Below are 22,116 nucleotides of genomic sequence, written 5' to 3'. Positions count from 1 at the left end.
TCTCCACACTGCACTGGGCTGCAGCAAAGGTTCCTCTGGAAGGTAATTGTGCCAGCTCCCTCTGCAGGAAAGCTTTTAATACATTAGTTGCTTTCCACCTTGATACTGTGTTTCCATGTCCTGATGAGGAAGCTGTGTGACAGCCCCATCAGAAGTATGGCCATTTCTCCAGCATGGCAAGAGACCTCTGTCTGCACCCTAGACAGCACTTGTACCTGCTTCCAACACCTGTCTAAGGGCGTTGTTCAGCCTGGAGAAGATGAGGCTCCAGGGACACCTTATTGCGACCTTTCAGTACTTAAAAGGGGCCTATAAGAAAGATGGGGACAGACATTTAAGCAGGGCCTGTTGTGATAGAACAAGGGATAATGGTTTTAAACTAAAAGGGGAGGTTCAAGCTGGACATGGAGAAGAAACTTTTTACAATGAGGGTGGTGAAACACTGGCAGATGTTGCCCAGAGAAGCAGTAGATACCCCATCTCTGGAGACATTCAATACCAGGCTGGACAGGGTTCTGAGCAACCTGATCTAGTTGAAGATGTCCCTGCTCATTGCAGGAGAGTTGAACTAGATGACCTTTGAAGGTCCTTTCCAACCCAAACTGTTCTATGATTCTATGATTCTAAAATGGGGCTCTGACCAGACTGCTGCGGTAGATAGCTCCTAACATGCCAAGTACCAGACTGCTTCCTTTTAACGCCCTGAAGATTTCTGGCAGGAGATAGGAAGAACATGTGACTCATTGCTGTGGCAGGTGTGGGAGAGATTTTGGCCTTTGGAACGAGAGTGGTTTTGGGTATGATCCTGTTTGTTTATTGGGCCTTGAACATGCACTCTGTGCAGGATGGCAGGGAAGGCGGGTCTCTACGGGGAGCAGGCAGCAGGTAGCAGCCGTCTAAGTTTACAGAGGGCGTGCTTGGAAGGAGCAAGAGCTGCTCAGGAAGGAGGGGACAGAGAGGAGCTCTCATGACAAAATTCCCCAGCAGTTCTTACACCCCCTGCTGCGATTCCTTCCTCTGCACTGTCACAACAAGAAAGGCATTAGGGCTGTGGGGAAAGCTCCTGCCTGTGGCTGGAGATAGAGGCAGAGCTGCCTCGCACCAGCTGAGAGCCGCATGCGAGCCTAGAGGGTCTGAGGGGGGACTAGAGGGAAAGCAAGCCCTTCTGAAGGTTAGCTATAGGGAGAGAGGACTGGAACACCCTGCAGGCAGCAGTAACACCAGGGGTCTGCTTGGAATGGGTCCTTTGTCCCAGTATTCAAGGTGCAGCCTCACCAGTGCCCAGTACAGGGGAACGATCACTGCCTTGGTCCTGCTGGCCACAGTATCACAGTATCACAGTATGTTTGGGATTGGAAGGGACCTCAGAAGATCATCTAGTCCAATCCCCCTGCCAGAGCAGAAACGCCTAGATGAGGTCACACAGGAATGTGTCCAGGTGGGTTTTCAATGTCTCCAGAGAAGGAGACTCCACAACCTCCCTGGGCAGCCTGTTCCAGTGTCCGTCACCCTCACTGAGAAGAAGTTTCTTCTGAAATTTAAGTGGAACCTCTTGTGTTCCAGCTTGATCCCATTACCCCTTGTCCTATCATTGTTTGCCACCGAGAAGAGCCTGGCTCCATCCTCATGGCACTCATGGCACTCACCTTTTATATACTTATAGACATTAATAAGGTCCCCCTTAGCCTCCTCTTCTCCAAACTAGAGAGACCCAGCTCCCTCAGCCTTTCCTCATAAGGGAGATGCTTCACTCCCTTAATCATATTTGTTGACCTGCGCTGGTCTCTCGCCAGCAGTTCCCTGTCCTTCTGGAACTGAGGGGCCCAGAAATGGACACAATATTCCAGATGTGGTCTCACCAGGGCAGAGTAGAGGGGGAGGAGGACCTCTCTCGATCTACTAACCACCCCCCTTCTAACACACCCCAGGTACCATTGGCCTTCCTGGCCACAAGGGCACAGTGCTGTCTCATGGTCATCCTGCTGTCCACCAGGACCCCCAGGTCCCTTTCCCCTACACTGCTTTCTAATATGTAATTTCCCAACCTATACTGGAACCTGGGGTTGTTCCTGCCCAGATGCAGGACTCTACACTTTCCCTTGTTAAATTTCATCATGTTATTCCCTGCCCAACTCTCCAGCCTGTCCATGTCTCTGGATGGCAGCACAGCCTTCTGGCGTGTCAGCCACTCCTCCCAGCTTAGTGTCATCAGCAAACTTGCTGATAGTACACTCTATTCCCTTGTCTAAATCGTTAATGAATATATTGAATAATATTGGCCCCAGTACTGACACCTGAGGCACTCTGCTAGATACTGGCCTCCAACTAGACTGTGCACCATTGACTACCCCTGATACAAGCCAGGACACTGTTCGCCGTATTGGCCACCTGTGCACACTGCTGGCTCATAGTGGGGGACAGGCAAGGCAGAAAGTGCTGCAGTAAGCTGAGATGCAGCATGGATAGCAATCAGGGATCCCAGTCAGCCCTGTGTGTGCATCCAGTCCTATGTGTGTTGTGCACTGTGTGCATGGCATGTCACCCTTCAGCTTTGTCCCTTGGGATACTGTGTCCCCACCAGGAGCTACAGACACGCATAGGGGATCAGCCCAGCACACTCCCTTAAGGACATCCCTGTTAGTTGTTTGATGGATCAGACCAGCCTTTTCCAGGATTGGAAGCTCTCTTAATTCTGCTGTGGTCTGAATGTCCTGCTTGGATCTGGTATAGGCAGGAGGAGGAAGGAAGTGGTGTGTTCAGAGGCGGAACAGTTACAGGAGGAAGAGGAGGGAAGGAGAAGGGGAAGCAAGCAGCCTTTCCAACAGCACTGAGAGCAGTGTGGGCTGCTGAGCTGTGGTGCTATTGCATGTAATGCCTGTGCTTGGCTGGGTGAGTTCTCAGCACATGTGAGAGGGAATGGGCCTTTGGGATAAAAAGTCTTATGGTACCACAGTGCATTGGGCCATGTCTTTGTGGTGTGGCCTGGGCAGAGGCAGGTCAAGGGCGGGAGCTTGGGGCCATGACATTGTGCTGTCCTGAGAGCAAGGCATGGGGAAGGGATGTGGAGGTGGTAACCCTGCCAGAAGAAACAAGCTGCTGGTCCAGCACTCTGTGCTTCAAGACAGCTGTCAACAGCTGGAAACTGTGCATTTGGGGCCACATGTATTTACCATGCCAGCTCATGATGTCTGTAACCAGTTCAGACTTGAACCACTCTGCATGTGTCACTGGCCTCTAGCTCATCCTCTTCCTCCCTCAGCTGAGAACATGTAGATGCCCCATCCCTGGAAACATCCAAGGCCAGGCTGGACAGGGCTCTGAGCAACCTGATCTGTTTGAAAATGTCCCTGCTCATTGCAAGGGGGTTGGACTAGGTGACCTTTGAAGGTCCCTTCCAGCCCAAGTCTATTCTATGATTCTATATTCCCTTTTGCCTGCGATCTGCTGGGCTGATGATGACTGTCCCCCTGCCTGTCCTCACACTCTGTCCTCCTTTCTCTCCTCAAAGGTGGTGGCACTGAGAGCAAGCCTGTGGTACGCTACAGCAAGGACCAGCGTCCCACAACTCTGCCCATCCAGCCGTTTGTTTTCCAGCACCATTTCAGCAAGCCACCCAAGGCCCGTGCCCTGCACAGCCATTTTGCCTCCAGCCTTTCCCAGCTCTACAGCTTGTCCAGCAACCGGCCTGCCAGCCAGCAGATCTCCTCCAATTCCCACTCCTCAGCCGTGGCCACCTTGGCAGAGCAGTCAGGGGTGGTGGGGAGCCAAGCCCACAGCACGTTCCTGACCCAGCGCTCAGTGGATGGAGCTGCCTCCCGCAATGATGGCTGCATGAAGAAGCCTGCTCCTGAAACAACCCGGCCATCCCCCCTGGGGAGTTACTCTCCTGTGAGATGCAACGTGCCTTTCTTTCAAAACGTGGAGTCCTCTTCCTCGCCCACCACAGAGCGAGCTGGAGAGAGCCAGCCCCCCAGGAGCAGGTCCTGCCCCATCTCTGCCAGCCTGCTTCCCACCAGGTCTTCCCCTGCTGTCAGTGCCATGCAGCCCTCCCAGGCCACCAAAGCTGATGCCCTGAGGCAAAAGGAGAACCCCAAGCCAGTTCTCAAGAAGGAGACATCACTGGCATCAAGCCCACCTCTCTCCGAGTACCGACTCCACAGTGGGTCCCTCCCGCCGCTCTCCATGGGTATGCCCATGAGCAGGGTGGGAGGCCATGCAGATCCCCACTGGAGAAGTGGCAGCGAGACCAGCAACTCTGGTCCCCTGAGCAGCATGGGAATACGGCCCCTCAATGGTAGGTACTTATCTGCCAGGACATGTTAGTCTGGAACATCTCCAGCTCCCTATGGCCATGGCTGCTCCCTACAGTACCACCCATCTGTATAGCCACAGCCCGGGCCAAAATTGCATCTGGGTGCTGCAGTGCCAAACAGCCTCTACAATTGCTCTGCCTGCAAAAGAAAGTCCTGCACTTAGAGCATGTCTCTCCAGTCCTGACTCCTAGACTGTGTCTCTGGAGAAGGCGGCGTGGACCTGCTGATCTTACAGCACCCCATGCCATGTGCTGGCACCCTAAACCTGCTCCCTCTATGCCTGCAGCCACAAGGCCACCCGGGACCCTGCCCTGCTTTGCCAGGCTGTGGCCCCCACCTCCCTTCATGTTTATGTGCTAACGACCTGGAATGCTGCTGGACTTTTAACTAATGTGCTGTCTGTCTTTCTCTGCCCCTCCTCTTTCTTCTTCTCTCTCTCCCCATTTCCCCTCCACATCCTCTTGTCTGCTCATGTCCTCTTGTCTGGTGCTCACTGCCTGCGGCATCCTAGCGAACCACCTCTCCCCCCAAGCGCTGAAGTGGCGGGAGTACAGGCGAAGGAACCCCTTGGGTCTGGATCGTGTTTCAGGGCTGCCTGGCTTAGCAAGCAGCCTAGACAGGAGGCAGCAAGAGCCCCGGCTGAACCGGGGGAACCCCGTCTTTGATCTCCCAGGCACTCTCAACACCAGCCATTTCCACGGCAAACTGAACGGTGCGCACCACCTTTCTGCTGGGGGGGTCTTGGGAGGTGGCCTTGGGGCTCAGGGTCAGACACTTTTCAGTGGCGCCCAACAACAGCATGAGGGGCAGCGGGCACAGACTGGAGCATAGGAGTTTCCATCTAAACATGAGGATAAACTTCTTTACTTTGAGGGTGACAGAGCACTGGTAGGGGCTGTGGAGTCTCCTTCTCTGGAGACATACAAAATCCGCCTGGACATGTTCCTGTGTGATCTGCTCTGGTGAACCTGCTTTAGCAGGTGTTTTGGACTAGATAATCTCCAGAGGTCCCTTCCAACCCACACCATTCTGTGATTTTGCGATCCCTTGGGACTCAGGTTCAGCCTGGCCTCATCACTGCTCTGTCTGCTGCTGGCAGGAGGGATGATGAATTTGATCATAGTGGGACCAAGGTGTAGAAGAGGAAGGTGAAAATTTCCTCATTGATGGGTATACTCTGTGTGGAGCCCCCTTTTTTCTCCACAAGCTGAGAACAGTTGGGTCCAGATTTGCTCTGGATTGAAGAGGAAAGTGAATGGCCCAAGAGGTGGCTCGGACCTCAGAAGTGTCAGTTCATGTCCCGTTCAGGAGTTGTAGCCCTTGGAGATGTTGTGTTGGTGCCCCCTGGGGTCTGCCCATCTGCTGCAACCCTGGCAGCATGGCAGGTGCTGGGCTGTAGCTTCCATGGACCAGCTGTCAACACTGTAGGGCTCAGTGGGACTCTGTCTTCTCAATACTTTGCCCTCAAGATCTTACCTGTCCTCCAAAACCCATGCAGGAAGGGCTGAGAAGGGCTGGCTGCTTTTGGCTGAACCTGTGAGAGTCCTCTGGGAAGAGCAGTGGGGTCTGTGGAAGGGAGAGGGTTCTTCAGGCCAGTCTCAGTCCAGGAGGGAATTATCCAAAGCTCTACACCTCACTCTGCCAACCAAAATAGTTTCTCCATCTGCCTTCATGGGAAGATGTCTCATAGAAAGCTGGGGAATCAAAGAGATGGAAATAGAGCACATGAAAGTGCTCCTGCAGAAGTCACCCCTTGAAAACAGAGGCCATCCCAGGGGACAGGCAGAAGACATGTAGTCTGTTGCCCATGGATGCCTGTGTGTGACAAGTAGTAACTCTCTCTGTGCTTTACTTCTGACCCCACTTGCAGGAGCTATCCACACAGCAGCTCTGAGATCCTGGTGCGGCAAGGTTTCCATTAGTACCAGCCCATGAGGGTGAACCTCCCACAGCATCTTCCAGTGCCTGTGAGCCCCCACTCAAGCTGGGGCTGGATGTTGGGTGGGCTGTGGGGTTGAGCTGCACAGGCTCACATTGCAAACCATTGCTGGTAGAGTCATGAGCCTGTAGCCCTGCTGTCCCAGTCTTGGAAAAGCTGAGGTGAAGACTGTTGCTCATGCAAGTTGCTTCTGAGAGAAGCAAACAATGTGGGAGAGGCTTCAGTATAAGGGCATGGGGCTGATCTTTCTCCCTCCTGTCTTGGCCCTGCAGGACAGTCTATGAGGCAACTACAGCTTACCTACACTGACTTCTTCCCTGACTACTTCTCACTAGCAGAGAAACCCCCTGCTGAGTTCTGCCTCTCCCCAGATGGCAACACAGAGTCCATCTCCATCGACTTGCTGCAGAAGAAGGGTGAGTCTGTGAATCTCTCATGAAGGAGCATGTGGTGTAGCACAGCATAAGGTGAACAGTGCTTCTTCCTGTCTCATCTCATCTCTGATGATTTGTTTCATCTCGTGATGAGATGATTTGTCATTTCATAATGGTTGATTTCCCTGCCTTTCTGTACTGTAGCGTGGTAACTACATGTCTCAACAGCAGGTTCTTGCACCATCAAATATGCCACTGAGTATGTTCGAGCGTTTTGTCCCAGGAAATGTGATTAGAAAGAATCTTGAGTCCACAGGAAAGTGCAGAGAAAGCAGGCAGGCACAGGAGTATGACCCTGCAGGACATGCTCCCACCTTTGCCTCAGTATATATGGGTAGACCTATCAATCCATGTGAGGTGGCAGGTGTGCTAGGCTCAGCTTTTGTAATTTGGGTAAAAGGTCTGTTGGGTCCTACATGGTAAAGTGTTTATGTAAAAGGGTGGGAGAAAGGATTCCAAAGCAGAACAAGCTACGGCTGTGATGAGATTCATGATAGAGGCAGGCTTAGGGACTGGGTATTATGTAAGAGGCAAGGGATGTGCACAAACGTTTCATGTCTTTGCCAGCTATGTGTTGGTGATTACCAAATGACAGCTTTCCCCTCTATGCCACTTCTCTTCTTGCATCATACGGATGCAGATGTCACGTTACCCAGCACTGGTTTGTTACTGGAAACCATTACATAGCTTGCCAAAGGCATGGCTTCTGCCCTGCCACCCCATAGGATGGAATCAACAAAAGACTCTATTGCCTCAGACCCCATCTCTGCTCCCTCAAGGGATGGTCTGGGTAATGACAGTCCATGTCTCTTGGGAATATTGACAGGGTGTCTTATCCTTCAGCTACTTCTGAAGGTTGTCCTGCTGCTGGGCTGGTAGGTGGGTGTTGGATCCAACAGGGATAGATTTGGTGAGGTATTAGGAGGGGCTCTGCTGTTTTTTTTTTGGCACAGAGGACGTGTGTGTTGTCACGGGCTTGAAATGCTGCTGCCTGATTTCTTCATTAAGTGTTGGGTTGGGGGCTGTCCTGGAAGCCCTTCAGGCAGCTCTCTGACTTGGTCTTTCCCCCTAGGCCTGGTGAAGGCAATCAACACTGCTGTTGACCTGATTGTGGCTCACTTTGGAACCAGCAGAGATCCAGGGGTGAAGGTAAATCTTGCTTTCATTTGATTTTTCAACATTATGCGTGACATGGAGAGGATGGGGAAAGATTGTCTTTCCATTCTCTTCCTGTTCGAAAAATATGGGGTATTCAATGAAGGTAGTAGTACCAAGAACAAAACAAAGGTGACGGTACATCATGCAGCTGATAGTAAACCTGTGGCAGTTCTTTCTGCTTGATTGTGGGGGTGCTAAAAGTTTATGTGGATTTAAGGGAAGATTGGAAAATTACAGTGAAGGGAAATTCATTGAGGTCTACTTAAACACATAGGAATAATGTCCAGCCTAGGTAGTCTCTGAGTCAAAAGTAGTTGTAGTCTGGGAGAGAATTAAGGGAAACTATTATATATATGTTTACTCTGGTTTCACTATTTCTTATACACTTACTCATGGCTCAAATGAGAGAGGATACCACGCCAGCTGGACTTCTGGACTGTTGCAGTACACCAGCTCTTTTTTCCCATGTAGTGAGGAGTTGTGTCTCCCTCCTTCACCCGTCCCACAGCAGCAGTGTGACACTAGTTGGAGATGACAGCTGCCCTGGAGTACCATCCCTAAGGAGAAACCTGACTAGGACAGATTCCAAGCCCACTCAATGTTATCTCAGACCCCAGGGTAATTTGCCCCTCATTACAATTGTTACTGATGCAGAGGTTGCTGTGCAGCTTAACCAGAGCTGTTTGGATTCTCATAGCTTTTTAAGGCTTCACTGTGAACTTCCTATTCTTGCAGTGCTGGTTTGGGGAATAATTGCAACATTTCCCCATTACTTTACTTACCAGAAAATGCTGTGGTTTTGAGCTGGGGTTTTGTTATGCGTCAGTGTTCCAAAGGCTGAGCATTCACCTGTCAAGAGGCAGCAGCCGTCCCTGATGCTCCCACGCTCAATAGATCTGTCAGGATTATTCCTGACCCAGAAGTTCAATCTCAGTTCAGGGCCTTTGTGGACCCATGCCAACCAGCCAGTGTAATTCCAGCTCAGCTGGTAAAATCTGTGCCCTGAACACAACTGCCTGGAGCCACCAACACGATGTGCAAGGCCTGGGGCTGATCCCTATGGATGGACCCCTCAGCAGCTCAAAGACCAGCTGCAGCAGTATTTGTCCCCACTCTGCTGATGCTGGGCTCTTATGCTCTTCCTCACCTCAACCTGAGCTCTGTCCATCCATTTTACCCTTACCCCGTTTATTTATAGTAATCCCTAGGAATTACAGCTCTGCATGTCACTGAGTTAAGTGTTCCTTAACCCCTCGGTGATGGGAGTTCCTATTTCACTTGCTGCTTCCTGCTTCAAAAATAGCAACAAGAAAATCTAGAGCAGCAGAAAAATCCCCTACTCTTCCTCCAGCAGGACAGCCTTGTTATACCTCTAGGGAGGACCAGGCATCCCTTCTAACTGGGATATCCTCTTCCCAAGCTGTTGCCTCATCCCAGCCTGGGGCAGACATTGCAAGGAGCAACCCAGAACTGGTGTATGAGGCAGCAGGGGTGATGGGGAAGAGCCTGCTTGTTCAGGGAGCTGTGGAGCAGCATCATTGTCTGGATATTGCTTGCTAGGTGTCTGTAGTAGGCAAGTGGGGCTGGACTGTTTGCATGCATGTGTACCTTGTGGAGCACTTACCAACACTCTCCCTGTCACCTGTTGTCCTTTAGGCCAAACTTGGAAACAGCTCTGTGAGCCCTAATGTGGGGCATCTCATCCTGAAATACCTATGCCCTGCTGTCCGGGACATCCTGAGTGATGGGCTCAAGGCTTACGTCCTGGACATGATCATTGGCCAGAGGAGGAACATCCCCTGGAGTGTGGTGGAGGCATCCACCCAGCTAGGTATGGAGGGTCTGCAGTGATGCCCATCTCTCTGTGATACTCCCATGTTGTGGCTGAGAGGAGCTGGGGAAAGTTGGCTGTAAGGATGGGGATGCAGAATAATACCCAGCTCCCTGCATGGAACAGGGTGCACCTTGACCTTCTCTTTGCAAGGCGGTAGAGTTGCTGCTCTGTTCTTCCCAAATATTTCTTGTCATTTCCCCTGAAATTTCCAGATTCTCGTATAACAGGCCCTAGCAAAAAAAAAAAAAAAAAGGAAAAAATGAAACAAAACAAAACAAAGAATGCCCTTTTTCCCTGCTCTGAGTTTCCAGGGTATTTCTAGACCTTCATCTTCAGCCCTGCACAGCTACTGTATAAAGCAAAGTTGTGCTATAGCCTGGTCTGTAAGAAAATTTGCACACATAACTCACTTGGCTCAAGCATCCCCACAACATCTGCACCTTCTGCCAGTACCAGTCTGCATCCCCAGACTGTGAAGGTGGCTACCATGCAGGAGAACTCCTTTCTAAGGTTACACATGGCAAGGCCACACTGATTTCTGCATCACTGAGAGCTCACATCCAGGGTTGGGAAGCTGCCCAGCCTGTTTGTGATAAATCACCAGCTCTGGGGTTTTCTATCTGATTGCAGACACCTCAAATTAGAACAACCCACCACAATATTCTGTTTACCTGCTCATTTTGAGACAAGGGCCATGATTGTCCCTCAAGTGTGGGATGGAGGTCCTTGTGGTATTGAAACTCTCCCAGAGTTTTAGAGTGGCAGTCTGGGACACACCACAACCCACGTCCCAGACCACATGTTGGGATGGAGTGAGCTCATCTTGATGTTTGGTAGAGGGGTAATGCACATACAGGAATGGGCACACAGCCAACATCCGTCTTTGCCTTGATGCTTCTTCCCATTGTGGTATTTTGTCTTTGCTGGCCACAAATAATCTCAGCATTTTGCTTCTCTCCATAGGCCCCTCTACAAAGTTGCTGCACAGCCTCTATAGCAAAATCAGCCAGTACACGGAGCTCACCAACCACACCATGAGGTTCAACGCATTCATCTTTGGCCTCCTCAAGTAAGCAGACTCCCTAGGCTGGCTGCGTGTCACTGTCCAGTGCTGGCAGCAGATGCTGGTCCTCGATTGCAGGCAGGCACAGTTGCCAATGAAAAGACTTAAGAAACCTGGGAAACTGCTCCCAAGCTGTAGATGAGGGAATGAAGAAGCTGTGAGCCTCAGGGAACTCCAGAAGGATAAAACCTACCCTACCAGGCCAGAACTGAGAAGGGGTGGCTGTAGCCAACTGAAGAACATTGTCACCTTGCTTTAACCCCAAAATGTGAGGTGGTAAGAGTCTGTCAGGGTTCATGCAGGGATAGATAGAGCATGAATAAATTACTCATGAAAAATCCCTACTTAAATCACTGGTTCCTGAAGTTGCAGTGCATCACAATGCATAAGGCTCTGAAGGAGAAATTGCCCTGATCCAGGACTCAAGGCTGACCCTTCCAAGCTGGATAGGCAGTGTGCACACTACACTCAGTGTTAAACAGAAGTAAGTAGTGATGAAGGGCGGAGTGCTGCTAGGATGATCTTTCCCTGCTCCTCTCCACTGGTCAACAAGAGCTCTGGCAGTGGAAAGAGTTCCCAGGATTTCCAAATGTTGAGGAACCCCTACAAGCAGGAGCAAGCTCTTCCCTTCTGTCCCCACTGAGAGTGTCCCAGGTCTCCTCAGCTGGCACAGGATGCCAGCATACCTTGGGCAAAGCCTGCAGAAGTGGTCTCATCTTCATAGGTGATTTGCCTCTTCCATATGAGCCCTTCTCAGCAAAGCTAAGCTCTGCCAAAGACATAGGACCTAAATTATGAGGAAACTTCTGGAAACATGGTTCTTAGGGGTTATGGTTGCACAATGCCTCATGTAAAGCAAACTGGATGGCCCCATGACAGGCTGGGTACCTGTGATCTGTGCATGCTGATGGAAGTGAGCCACTGTCCTTTCACTCAGTCTTGAAGTTCACAAGGTTCATGCTGTATAAATGCCCTTTCCCAGCTGCCTTTCTTGAAGGAGATGAGTCAATTATCACTTTTTATTTCTTCCTCTGCTTGTTTTCCCTTTCTGCAGTATCCGATCCTTGGAATTCTGGTTCAACCACCTCTACAACCATGAAGGTAAGAGCCTGAGGGCTATGGGCTGTGGCATGGACCAAATTCTGCACAGAGTAGAGCACAGATGTAAGCTCCGGGGCATGTGTGTCTCTTGTTGGTCTCTCAGTCTGAGCTGCTCCCTTCTGCTCTGAGCTGAAGGACTAGCCTACACGCAGTCCAAGTGCATGTGTTGCTGGAAGGCCACTCAGCAAAAAGGAGAGAGGTGGAAGTCACAGCTCCATGCAGATCCCTCCACCTGTGCCTGGACAACCATGTCCTTCCCAGCTGCAGATAGTATCCAAGGCTTTCACAGTACCCAAGGCTTCCACTTCTACTGCAGATCCCTCAGTCTACTCACAGGAGACCAGATCTAAGCCTCCCCAAATTTTTGCTGTCCCTCCCCAGTGCCTGAGGGCTCTGTGTGGCTGGAGCTGTGCACACTTAGCTGAAACCCTTCAGGCATGTGAAATGGAATGGAAAACCTCATGCCAAACAAAAGGCACATTTTACTAGATTTATCTGTTTTTTCGACCAGAAATGGTTTTAGAGCATGCAGATCAGCCAGCAGCATGACCAAGCTGCCCGATGCCTAGAAACAGCATGACTAAGTGCTAAGAGCTCAGTGAGACAAACACCCCTGACCTGCTGTATCCTCTGAGAAGGCTGCTAGCTCAGCCTGTGCCCAGCACAGAGCCCCAGGTGCTGCAAGAAGTCCATCCCAGTGTCTTCTATCAGGTTTGGGACCTGACAGCGGACACTTTGCAGGTCTGCACGTGCAATCAATACTTATCCATGGAGCAGACAGGAGAATAGACTTGCCTTTGTACTGAGCCGTGTGGCAAAAGAAAGCACCCTGTTTTTCTGGAGCAGAAGATGACTGTCTGTTTCAAGCCAACATTAAGAACTGGAAGTAGCTAGAGGTGTCAGGATGATGAAGGTTAGGTAGAGGGGTTAGATATAAGGTGCAAGTCCTGTCTGTGGTGTAAGTTTAGTATCTCACTGAGGCCTAACGGCCACAAATCCTGTTCCCAGCTCTCTCTCTGGGAGAATGAGACCCAACAACAAAGTTGAGGTGGTGGAGCACTGTGGAGGTGGTCAAATGAAGGGAAGGATAAATGCGCAGGTAGAAATGCTAGTTCATTTTCTGTTAGGATCCACAGTTCAGCGCAGGCAGGTCCCTCGAAAGACGGTATTCAGCTGTCCCTGATTCCTCTCTCTTCAGGGGACTGGTAATGGCCAGATCTGCAGCTCCTTGTTTATCTCCAAGAGGTGGGGAAGAGAATTTTAACGTGTGCCAACCCTTCGATGCTCTTTATTCACACCTTCCTGTCATGGTATTATGCGGCAGAGGTCATCCCGGTGGATAGTCTAACAGGCATGTCCTGGCTGCAGATATGACTGGAAGCAGGACCTGGGCCAGTTTGCCCAGAGCTCTCAGAGCATCTGGTGCTCCCTGAACCAGTGCTGAGCCTCATGCTGCAGCCACAGCTGTGACCGAAAGCTAGTGCCCAACTCCTTTCCCCATAGCTTCACCAGCTTCTTGGTGGGTGGCAAGGGTGTCTCCTCTAATAAATGTCTCTCGCCCTACAGATATCATCCTGGCACACTACCAGCCGGTGGGCTTCTTGTGCCTGTCTCACAGCGTGTGCCAGCCTCTTTTCGAGGAGCTGCTGCTCCTGCTCCAGCCTCTCTCCCTGCTGCCCTTCAACCTAGACCTCCTTTTCGAGCACCACCTGATGCAGATGGGCAAAGAGCAGCAGCAGCAAAAGGAGCTGCTGCGCGTGAAGCAGGACCTGCTGCTTTCCGCACACTCCACCCTGCAACTGATGCGAACGCGGGGCAGCAGTGAGGATCCCGATGGCTGCAGCGTCACCCCTGAACCATGCAAAGTGGGTGCCAGAGATGGTGACATCTCACCCGGCCACAGCCCTCAGCAAGCTGCAAGTGAGAGGGTGAAGGGGGTGGGGGCCTCCTGTGGAGACGGTGACAGGGAGGAAGAGCGGAGGAAGGTACAAGAGAGTACGTGGGAAGAGAAGAAGGACAAGCAGGCGGGCTGGTGGTACCAGCTCATGCAGAGCTCTCAGATTTACATCGAGGGCTCAGCTGAAGGCTCGAAGTTCATCCGCTATGAGAAGAAGAAGAAGGCTCTGAATGCTGTCCCCAGGGCAGCGGAGACCCATAAGGCACCACCCCCCCGTGAAGGGGTAGTGGAGGGTGCAGAGGCTTGTCCCATTGCTGAGGGCACCTTGGAGGAGAGGCCCAAGGCTGCCAGCAAGCCAAGTCCTCAGCCTGTGGAAGAGCCCTTGGAAAAGCCCCAGCAGGTACTGGTCAGCGAAGAGGTGAAGGAACGGAGCTGGCCCTTCTGGATGGGCAGCCCCCCAGACTCGGTGCTCACAGAGCTGAAATGCAGCAAGGAGAAGGAGACGGGGATTCAGCAAAGAGTGGGAGCAGCAGCAGCCGCAGCCCCTCAAGAGGAGAGCAGCACCAGTGCATCAGAGGGCAGCCAGCCCATCAAGTGGGGCCACTTGTTTGGGTCCAGGAAGGTGCAAAAAGAGCCCAGGCAGCCTAACAGGTAGGGACAGGGATGGTTTGGGGCTGGAGAGGGCTGGTTAACCTTGGATTGCAGCAGTGCTGGTGGAAGTCAGGCCAACCACCGACCTGTGAACTGCACCGTGATGGCACATGAGAGACAGTGTGTGTACAGAGAGGTCTGTCACTCCTACCCAGCCCTGCCTGCCTGCCTTAGTTTCCACCACACCACCATTACCCTCTTTGGCTGCTGCCCTTGTTCAAATGTTCCTCAGTGGTTTTCCTCTCCTGCTTGAGGTGTACACCTGCCTTGGCTCCTAAGCCTCCTCTCTGGGGCATGGGATCCTGCTGTACCACCCCCATCATCATCTCATCCCTCCCAAAAATGCATGGTAAAAGAGAACAGAACACAGAACCATCCCTGTTGCACACAGCAGGTGAGGAGGAGCCATTAAGTTGCCCCATGTACCTGAGACCTCCCTGCCTTGCCTCTCAACCTGCACTCTTAGTTCTATAGCTCCAGGAAATGTCCTTCCCAGACTAGGCCATGGTGTGTCTGGGGGATGCTGAGCCACCCCCATCAGGAGACAGCCTGGGGACTACAGTGTACTGTATGCACAGAGCCAGACCTCTAAGGCATGACCATGGCATGAGAGCAGCTGCTTCCCTGACAATACCTGCTTCTGTCTCCTTCTTGCAGGTTGCCCTCTGGCTGGCTGAGTTTGGACAAGTCTGTGTTCCAGCTGGTGGCCCAGACGGTCGGGGCAAGTATGTGGCGAGAAGCAGCTCCTGAGCCAGAGCCCCCCCAGCCAGAGTCACCTGAAGTGGCCCCCGTGGCAGGGCCGGCACGAGGGCTGTCTCCTCACCCTCCGTGGTGAGTGGTACTGCGTGGCCATCCTGCGGGTCCTGGAATATGGTGGGTTGTGGTTGGCACGGCTTTGCCTGGTCTGCTATGTACTTAGGGGACAGGGGATGTTTTGGGGCAGTGATGGAGCTTGTGCATCCATCCACCCCAACTCTGCAGTCTGCAGGCAAGGGGCAGCTGGGAGCCTGGCTGGGTAGGGAAGCAGGGCATGTTTTCCTCGCTTCTCTGTGCCCATGGTGGTCCCTGGGCTTCAGCAGGATGAGTCTCCTGTGGTGAACTAACCCTTCCTCCTCTTCTTTTGTCTGCAGCGAGGTGAAAGCTCTTTGCCATCACATTGCCACCGAGGCAGGACAGCTGAGCTTCAACAAGGGGGACATCCTGCAGGTCATCTCCAAGGTGGATGGTGACTGGTTGCAGTGCAGCCTCGGCTGTGAGAAGGGGTTGGTGCCCATCATGTATGTCACCCACCCAGAGGACGAGGACTATTGACGTGGCTGGGAGGCCAAGCACAGTACCGTGGGCTGCTGAGGCTCCTTTGGGGAAGCCCACCCTGCCAGAGGAACAGACACAGCTGCTTGCTAGTTTCTTACCTTTCTTGCCATTACAGAATACAGTAACCATAGATGGTTCCTTCTTGCTCCTCCTTGTGCAGCTGCCAAAGGCCAACTTGGCCCCTGAGGTCTTCTGTGAGCTGCACCTTGTATTGCCAGGCATCACCATGCATGCAGCCACACCGGGGACCACCTGAGACCCCTCCACCCCACACCACCCCATAGCCCATGGACTCGTACATAGCAGGAACCCAAGCAGTCCCGGCCAGGGCAGTGCTGCCCTGCTGCCTGGCTCAGTTTTGTGCTGGCTGTCCCCTCCTGTTGGGGGACAGTGAAGTCTGCATCTTTCAGCATCCCTGGCACCATCAGCTGCAGGGGTGGGACAGCCATTCATTGGGAAGGTCTCCGCAAGTCTGGGCTGATGGGTTACATTGTGGCTTGATGGGGGGCCGCGAGGTAGGTTCCCCCATGCTGGAGCAGCCCTGTTCTGATGTGTTACAGTGGTGCCTAGTGGGTTTTAGAGAGAAGGGGCCCAACACTGCCAGGCTGCAGGGCTGGGGACTGTGCCTGACCAGAGCCAGGGGAGGGGGAATGGGGCAAGTGTGTGTGTGTGGAGCAGAGGGGTGTGTGGGCTTGTGAGGAAGGCGTGTGGATGTTCAGTGTTACATAGATCCGGGACAGGTGGTGCCACCCTTCGCAGAGGTGGGTGTTTTTTGGGGTGGCCCTGTGCCCTCCATGCAGAGCACAGAGCCAGTGCCTGGGAAGCCCTGGGATGCTCAGTGGAGGGGGTTTGGAGGGGAGGGGGTGAGGGCAGGGTCCCTGTCTGGGCTAGGGATGCTCTTTGGAGTTGGGGGCAGTGCTCCTGGCAGGTAGATCAGGGGGGGCTCCCAGAGGGAGCCAGGGAGGGAGGGGTGGTGCTCCCCTTGGCATAGGGTTTCTGATCTTGCTGAGCAGTGCCATGGGGTGGGGAGGGGGGGGACAAGTGTCGTGCACGAGCACAAGGGGATGTTGGGGGTCCTGGGGTCCTCGGGAGAGGCAATGCCAGGCGACCCCTTGCCATGTTCATGCCGCCCGCTCGGTTGGGGATCATCACCTGCCTGTCAGGTGGAGAACAGTGTTAATGAAAGGCCATGCCAGTATTTGGTACCTTGGCCAGGTTGACGCTGCTCACAGCATCGTGCCTGGGCTGGCTTTTCCATGGTGAGGGGCCCTGGTCTTGCAAGGTTACCTCCTGCTTGTACATCGCTTAGCTGATATTGCACCATATTTAATTTGTATTTCCCTGTTAGAACAAGGTGTCTCGCCTTTATTTATTTCTTTATTTATGATGCATATTAATAAAAAAGGTGCTGATTGAGCTCCCTGCTATGCAGCCTTGTGATTTCAGCCTGTCCCTGAGAAGGGTCTGAGGGTTACCTGTGCTGGGACACAGCACTGCAGGCTTCATCCAGCCTCCACCACAGCCAACAGCAGACCTTCAGAAGGAGACGCATTGTCGCCAGCTATCAGACTTGTCAGTTCAGGCTTGAGGAACTCCATCACATCATCAGATGATGGTATGTCTTGGAGAGGCGGTGTTGTTTGAGGTTCCTTGTGCATGCTGGAGGGGGACCAAGCAGAATTCAGACAAAAGTTCACACCATTTCAGTTGGGCATCTGCTTCCCCAGGGTGCTCCAGGTATTGTCAGTAAAGTGTCCATAGGTGCAACCAAACTGGAAATTATAACCCACAGGCAGCAGCAGGTAGTCCTGAGAATCCCAGGAAGGAGGTGGTGAAGGATGGGTTGTGGGGCTGTGGCACCCAAGCTGGGACCCAGAGCCTGGGACAGCCTTGCCACAAGGCTCAGTGGCTCTGGGTCACCCACAAGGACAGTCTCCAGGACTTCAAAACTTAGACTCAGACAAGAATTGGACCTCCAAGTCTAGCAGGAATGAGCCCCAAGAGCCCATCCCTTTCCTTTACACCTCAGTAGCTGCCAGGTGGAGGGAAGAACTCTGCTTGAGGCTTCAGCCTTTGCTGCAAGGACACCATGCTGGAGTTCATTTCAACCATGTGGACAAATGATCTGCGGTGGTGGAGTGAGTCAAAACAGCAGAAAAAACATCCAGAAGTGAAGGAGCGTTAACTCCAGTCCTGGCATGGAGAGACATGAAGCAGCCAGGACTTTAACCAGTCTATCAGAGGGGGTGGTGGTCAGGCTATTTACAAACTGCATGTAGCCAGGCTGTTCTCCCCACGTGCATGGGCTGGCCCAAAAGGGGAAATGGACCGTGTGCTGGCAAATAGCCCCATGGGGTGCTGAGTCAGCCCCAGGGTGGCAGAGGGGATTTCCAGCAGCCTGTGCTGCCAGGACTGACACAGAACAGCTCACTGTGTGTTCAGTGCCAGGGCAGCCCGGGATGCAGGGGTACGTAGTGGGCTGGTTATGGTGTCAAAGTCTGGATTTGGGGTTGTTGCTATAGCGTTTGCAGCTGTTGAAGTCTTCTTCAGTGTCATCTGGCCAAACTCAAGCTGGGTCTGGTTGGTGGTTACCAGATAGCTTGTCCCGATCAGGAGCTGGGCACAGGGCATGAAACTGTGAAGCCTGCATGGCTGGAAGGCACGCAGCAATGTGTATGGGGCAGTGGCTGCCACTGCTGCTGCTGTGGTTGGGTGGCCTTACTGGAGGCCTGGTCCCAGAGGGTCACCTGTGGGATCCTGATGGGGACACAGAGCCATGAGTAGCACTGGAGGCAGGCGGAGCAGGGAGAGGAGCTGCCGGGTGCTGCTGCGTCCTGGAGACGATCCTGTTGTGGGGAGGCCAGCTCAGCCAGCCCCTGGCACAGGGACCTCAGCATCCCTTGGTACCCGTTTGGCTGGGACACAGCAGCAGAAAGGTGGGTGCTATGGAGTGCTGGTGGTGATGGAGAGAGGGATTAGTGCTGGTCCACAGCCTTGTGAGCACCTCCAGAAGAGATGGGAGCAGGTTAGATGGTCATGCTGTATCCATCACCCCTCCTGGGTGCTTCCCTGAACCCAAACGCAGCAACCCTTCACTAGTGAACAGTGCAGGTCCCTGGCTTTGTCACTGCACTAAATAAAGTCCCTTCCCAACCTCCTAGTGCAGGCTGCCTGCCAGCACTGGCCCCACATCCCCCTGCCCTCCACAGGCACAGGACAGAGGAGCTGCCAGCCCCATCACCAGTGCCACCCCATCACCAGTGCCAACTTCAAATGTCCTGAGGTGCAGAGCAAGCCCAGGGACAGCTCTGGACCAGCAGCAAGATGCACAGTCAGTCCTGACTTTCTCATGTCCCCTGTGCAGGGTCCTGGAGCAGCAGCAGTGTCCTTCACTCCTGTTCCTTGCAGGCAACTTCAGCCCCTGCTTGGCAAAGTTGCTTCTGGCATCCTTGCACATCTTGGCGGAGATCTTGGCAAAGAAGTGCTGGGCTCTCAGGATGAACCCTGGAAACAGAGCATATAGTATATGGGTAGCAAAGAGGAGCCCATCTTCATGGAAGAGACATCTGCTCTGGGGTGGTGGCAGGGGACTATGGGACCCAGTGGTGTGGGAGGTAAAGGTGTGGGGTGACAGCATGGCTGGGGGCAAATTAAAGGTGCAGTGGGAGTCCAGACATGACATGTGTGCACAGGGACATAGAATCACTGAGAATCATTTTGGTTAGAAAAGGCATTTAAGATCATCAAGTCCAACCTGGCACTGTGAAGTCCTCCTCTAAACCATGTCCCTAAGAACCTCATCTACATGACTTCAACACCTCCAGAGAAAAGCCCCAGCTGAGAGGCAGAGACCTGCTGGTAGGGGTCCTTGCAAGTCTCCTTGGACCTTCTCTGCCTAGGTCATCAGTGTCTGGCTCATCTCCAGGGCAAGGGCTGTGAGCATGGCCCCTGGATGACTGCCAGGACTGAAGCAATGCAGGTGGAATCAGGACAGGCATGGGGAGGTGGGACAGGGATGCACATGCAGTCAGGACAGGCAGCCCCAGGGTGAGCACAAGGCCCTGGAGGTCTGCAGCCACAGCAAGAGAGCTGTCTTCAGAGGAGTAACCCCATGGCTGAGCCACGATGTTATGAACAGTTTCTAAGGACAGACCACAAACCATGCCAGCCAGCAAGGCTCACAGGAAAGCAGACTGTCTCATCACACAGTGCTGGTAGCAGCTAGTGTCAGGCCTTGCAGAGAAGTGTGAATGTCATGTCACCACAACTGTGTGGCACCTGATGGAGAACAAAGAAGGTATCACATTAGCATGGGAGATTTTCGGGCACATATTGGGAAGGGGTGAGGGGAAATGCCTTTCCTTCCCATGTCTCTCCTGGCAGCCAAACCCAATGCTCACCCTGCCAGCATCCAGCAGTTAGTGACACATCCCCAAAACCCTCAGCAGTCGTGCCATACAGGGCACGGGGTGCCAGGCTGAGTGTGGGCATGCAGGTTGTTCTGACACCTCTGCAACCACTGCTTTGGGGACATCAAACCATATATGAGCTCATACTAACCCCCAAGAGCTTTGTGCATGCCCAAAACAGCTGAACATCTAATGGTATTCTGGGGTCCCTTAAGAAGAGTATGACCAGCCAGCTGAGGGAGGTTATCCTCCCCTCTACTCTGCCCTGGGGAGGCTCCATCTGGAGTTCTGTGTCCAGTTCTTGGCTCCACAGTTTAAGAAGGACAAGGAATTACTGGAGAAACTCCAGTGGAGGGCTACAAAGATGATTAGGGCATCCTTCTTATGAGGAAAGACTGAGGGATCTGGGTCTTTTCAGCCTGGAGAAGAGAAGCTGAGAGGGGATCTTGTCAATGCTGATAAATATCTCAAGGGTGGGTGTCAAGAGGATGGGACCAGACTCTTCAGTGGTGCCCAGCAGTAGTATGAGGGGCAACAGGTATAGGCTGAAGCATAGGAGGGTCCATCTGAATATGAGGAGAAACTTCTTTGCTTTGAGGGTGCCAGAGCACTGGAACAGGCTGCCCAGAGAGGTTGTGGAGTCTCCTTCTCTGGAGACATTCAAACCCACCTGAACACATTCCTGTGTGATCTGCTCTGGTGAACCTGCTTTAGCAGGTGGGTTGGACTGGATGATCTCCAGAGGTCCCTTACAAACCCAACCATTCTGTGATTCTGTAACATCCAGCTTTCAGACTAGCCTAGCTGCAGCATAGCCTGGGGACAGGCCAGCTCCCTGCATGGTGGCTGTCACAGCTCGGGGTCACCGGAGTGGTTTCACAGGTCCTTAGTCGCTGTGACCCTGCTCATGGCAGTAGCCCAGGAGTGCTGAGGCAGGACTAGAGGCTGCAGTTACACCATCCTGGGAGTGAGCGCTGAAACTGGTGTTTGCCGTGCACACTTCCTTCCTTGGCCCCTTCGCTGGCTTCCTCTCTGCCTCAGTGCCCCCATGTATACAATGAAACCCATGATGTTTCCTCTGAATGAACTTCAGTGGCAGCATTACTCAGGAGTGGCTTTCATGCCCCAGAGCTCCTGTTTCCCCTTACCGCGATGCTCATGGCCCAAGAACCAGCCTCTGTGCACAAGCAGCTGTGCGTGGTCCATGGGTGATGGGACAGGGGAGATTTAGGTGAGGACTGGCAAGCCAGGTGCTGCTCCTAGAGGGCATCATGCAGGGGAATAGCATGTGTGGGTGCAAGCACCACCTTCCATCTGCAGGCAGGAGGCTGGGAAAAGGGCAGGAGCACATCCACTGAGCTGTGGCCTCAGCGACTGAGAGATGCCAAGAGGAGAGATGCAAACCTCTTTGCACCACAGATAACGTTTGGGAACTGGGATCCCAACCAAAAGGCACTGGAAAGATTTCAGAGGAGAGAATGGAGCTGGTGAAGGGTCTGGAGCACTGATGAGGAGCAGCTGAGGGAACTGGGGCTGTTCAGCCTGGAGAAAAGGAGGCTGAGGGGAGACCTTATCACTGTCCGCAACTACCTGAAAGGAGGTTGTAGCATGGAGGGTGCTGGTCTCTTCTCCCAAGTAACAAGTGATAGGACGAGAGGAAATGGCCTCAAGTTGCACCAGGTGTCACAGTTTAAGGCAAGGCAGAAATAAACTGTGGCAGACACTCCCTGTTATCCCCTCACTTCCCGCCACCCCTTTCCTTTAGATGGGAAAGATGATTGGAAAGATAAGAGGAAAGGAAGAGAGACTTAGACTTCAAGTTGGAGAGTTTTAAAGGAATGCTACTAATAAATAGAGAATGTATACAAAATATACAAAACCAATCTCGAATGCTCGATGTGGGGTTGGCGTCACTCCAGCAGCGGAGCTGGGTGTGCGGAGCTGGCGGCTCCAGCAGCTGCAGCTCAGGACCCCGGAAGTCATGAGCGGGACTGCACAGCAAA

At 52.9% G+C, this 22,116-nt stretch overlaps 1 protein-coding gene across 14 annotated transcripts in view; it reads left to right on the top strand.

Moving 5' to 3' along the window:
• The window catches only part of RUSC2 (RUN and SH3 domain containing 2), a 65,073-nt gene extending 48,541 nt beyond the window's left edge, over positions 1-16,532 (top strand). For 13 of the 14 annotated variants that reach the window (XM_082075074.1, XM_082075086.1, XM_082075085.1 and 10 more), the window contains 10 exons: positions 3,509-4,294; positions 4,825-5,025; positions 6,525-6,668; positions 7,759-7,835; positions 9,501-9,675; positions 10,642-10,747; positions 11,796-11,842; positions 13,409-14,390; positions 15,048-15,221; positions 15,521-16,532. In XM_082075074.1, the coding sequence (XP_081931200.1) occupies positions 3,509-4,294; positions 4,825-5,025; positions 6,525-6,668; positions 7,759-7,835; positions 9,501-9,675; positions 10,642-10,747; positions 11,796-11,842; positions 13,409-14,390; positions 15,048-15,221; positions 15,521-15,701 (2,873 nt within the window). In that variant the 3' untranslated portion in view covers positions 15,702-16,532. The remainder of the gene's footprint in view (positions 1-3,508; positions 4,295-4,824; positions 5,026-6,524; positions 6,669-7,758; positions 7,836-9,500; positions 9,676-10,641; positions 10,748-11,795; positions 11,843-13,408; positions 14,391-15,047; positions 15,222-15,520) is intronic. The other variant, XM_082075078.1, reaches the window with a different exon arrangement.
• The last annotated feature ends 5,584 nt before the right edge of the window (positions 16,533-22,116 follow it).

This window comes from Streptopelia decaocto (genome assembly GCF_964273445.1).
Source record: "Streptopelia decaocto genome assembly, chromosome: Z".
NCBI classification, from domain to species: Eukaryota; Metazoa; Chordata; class Aves; order Columbiformes; family Columbidae; genus Streptopelia; species Streptopelia decaocto.
The sequence above is the reverse complement of the archived record's forward strand: the minus strand, read 5'-3'. Positions and strand labels throughout refer to the sequence as shown.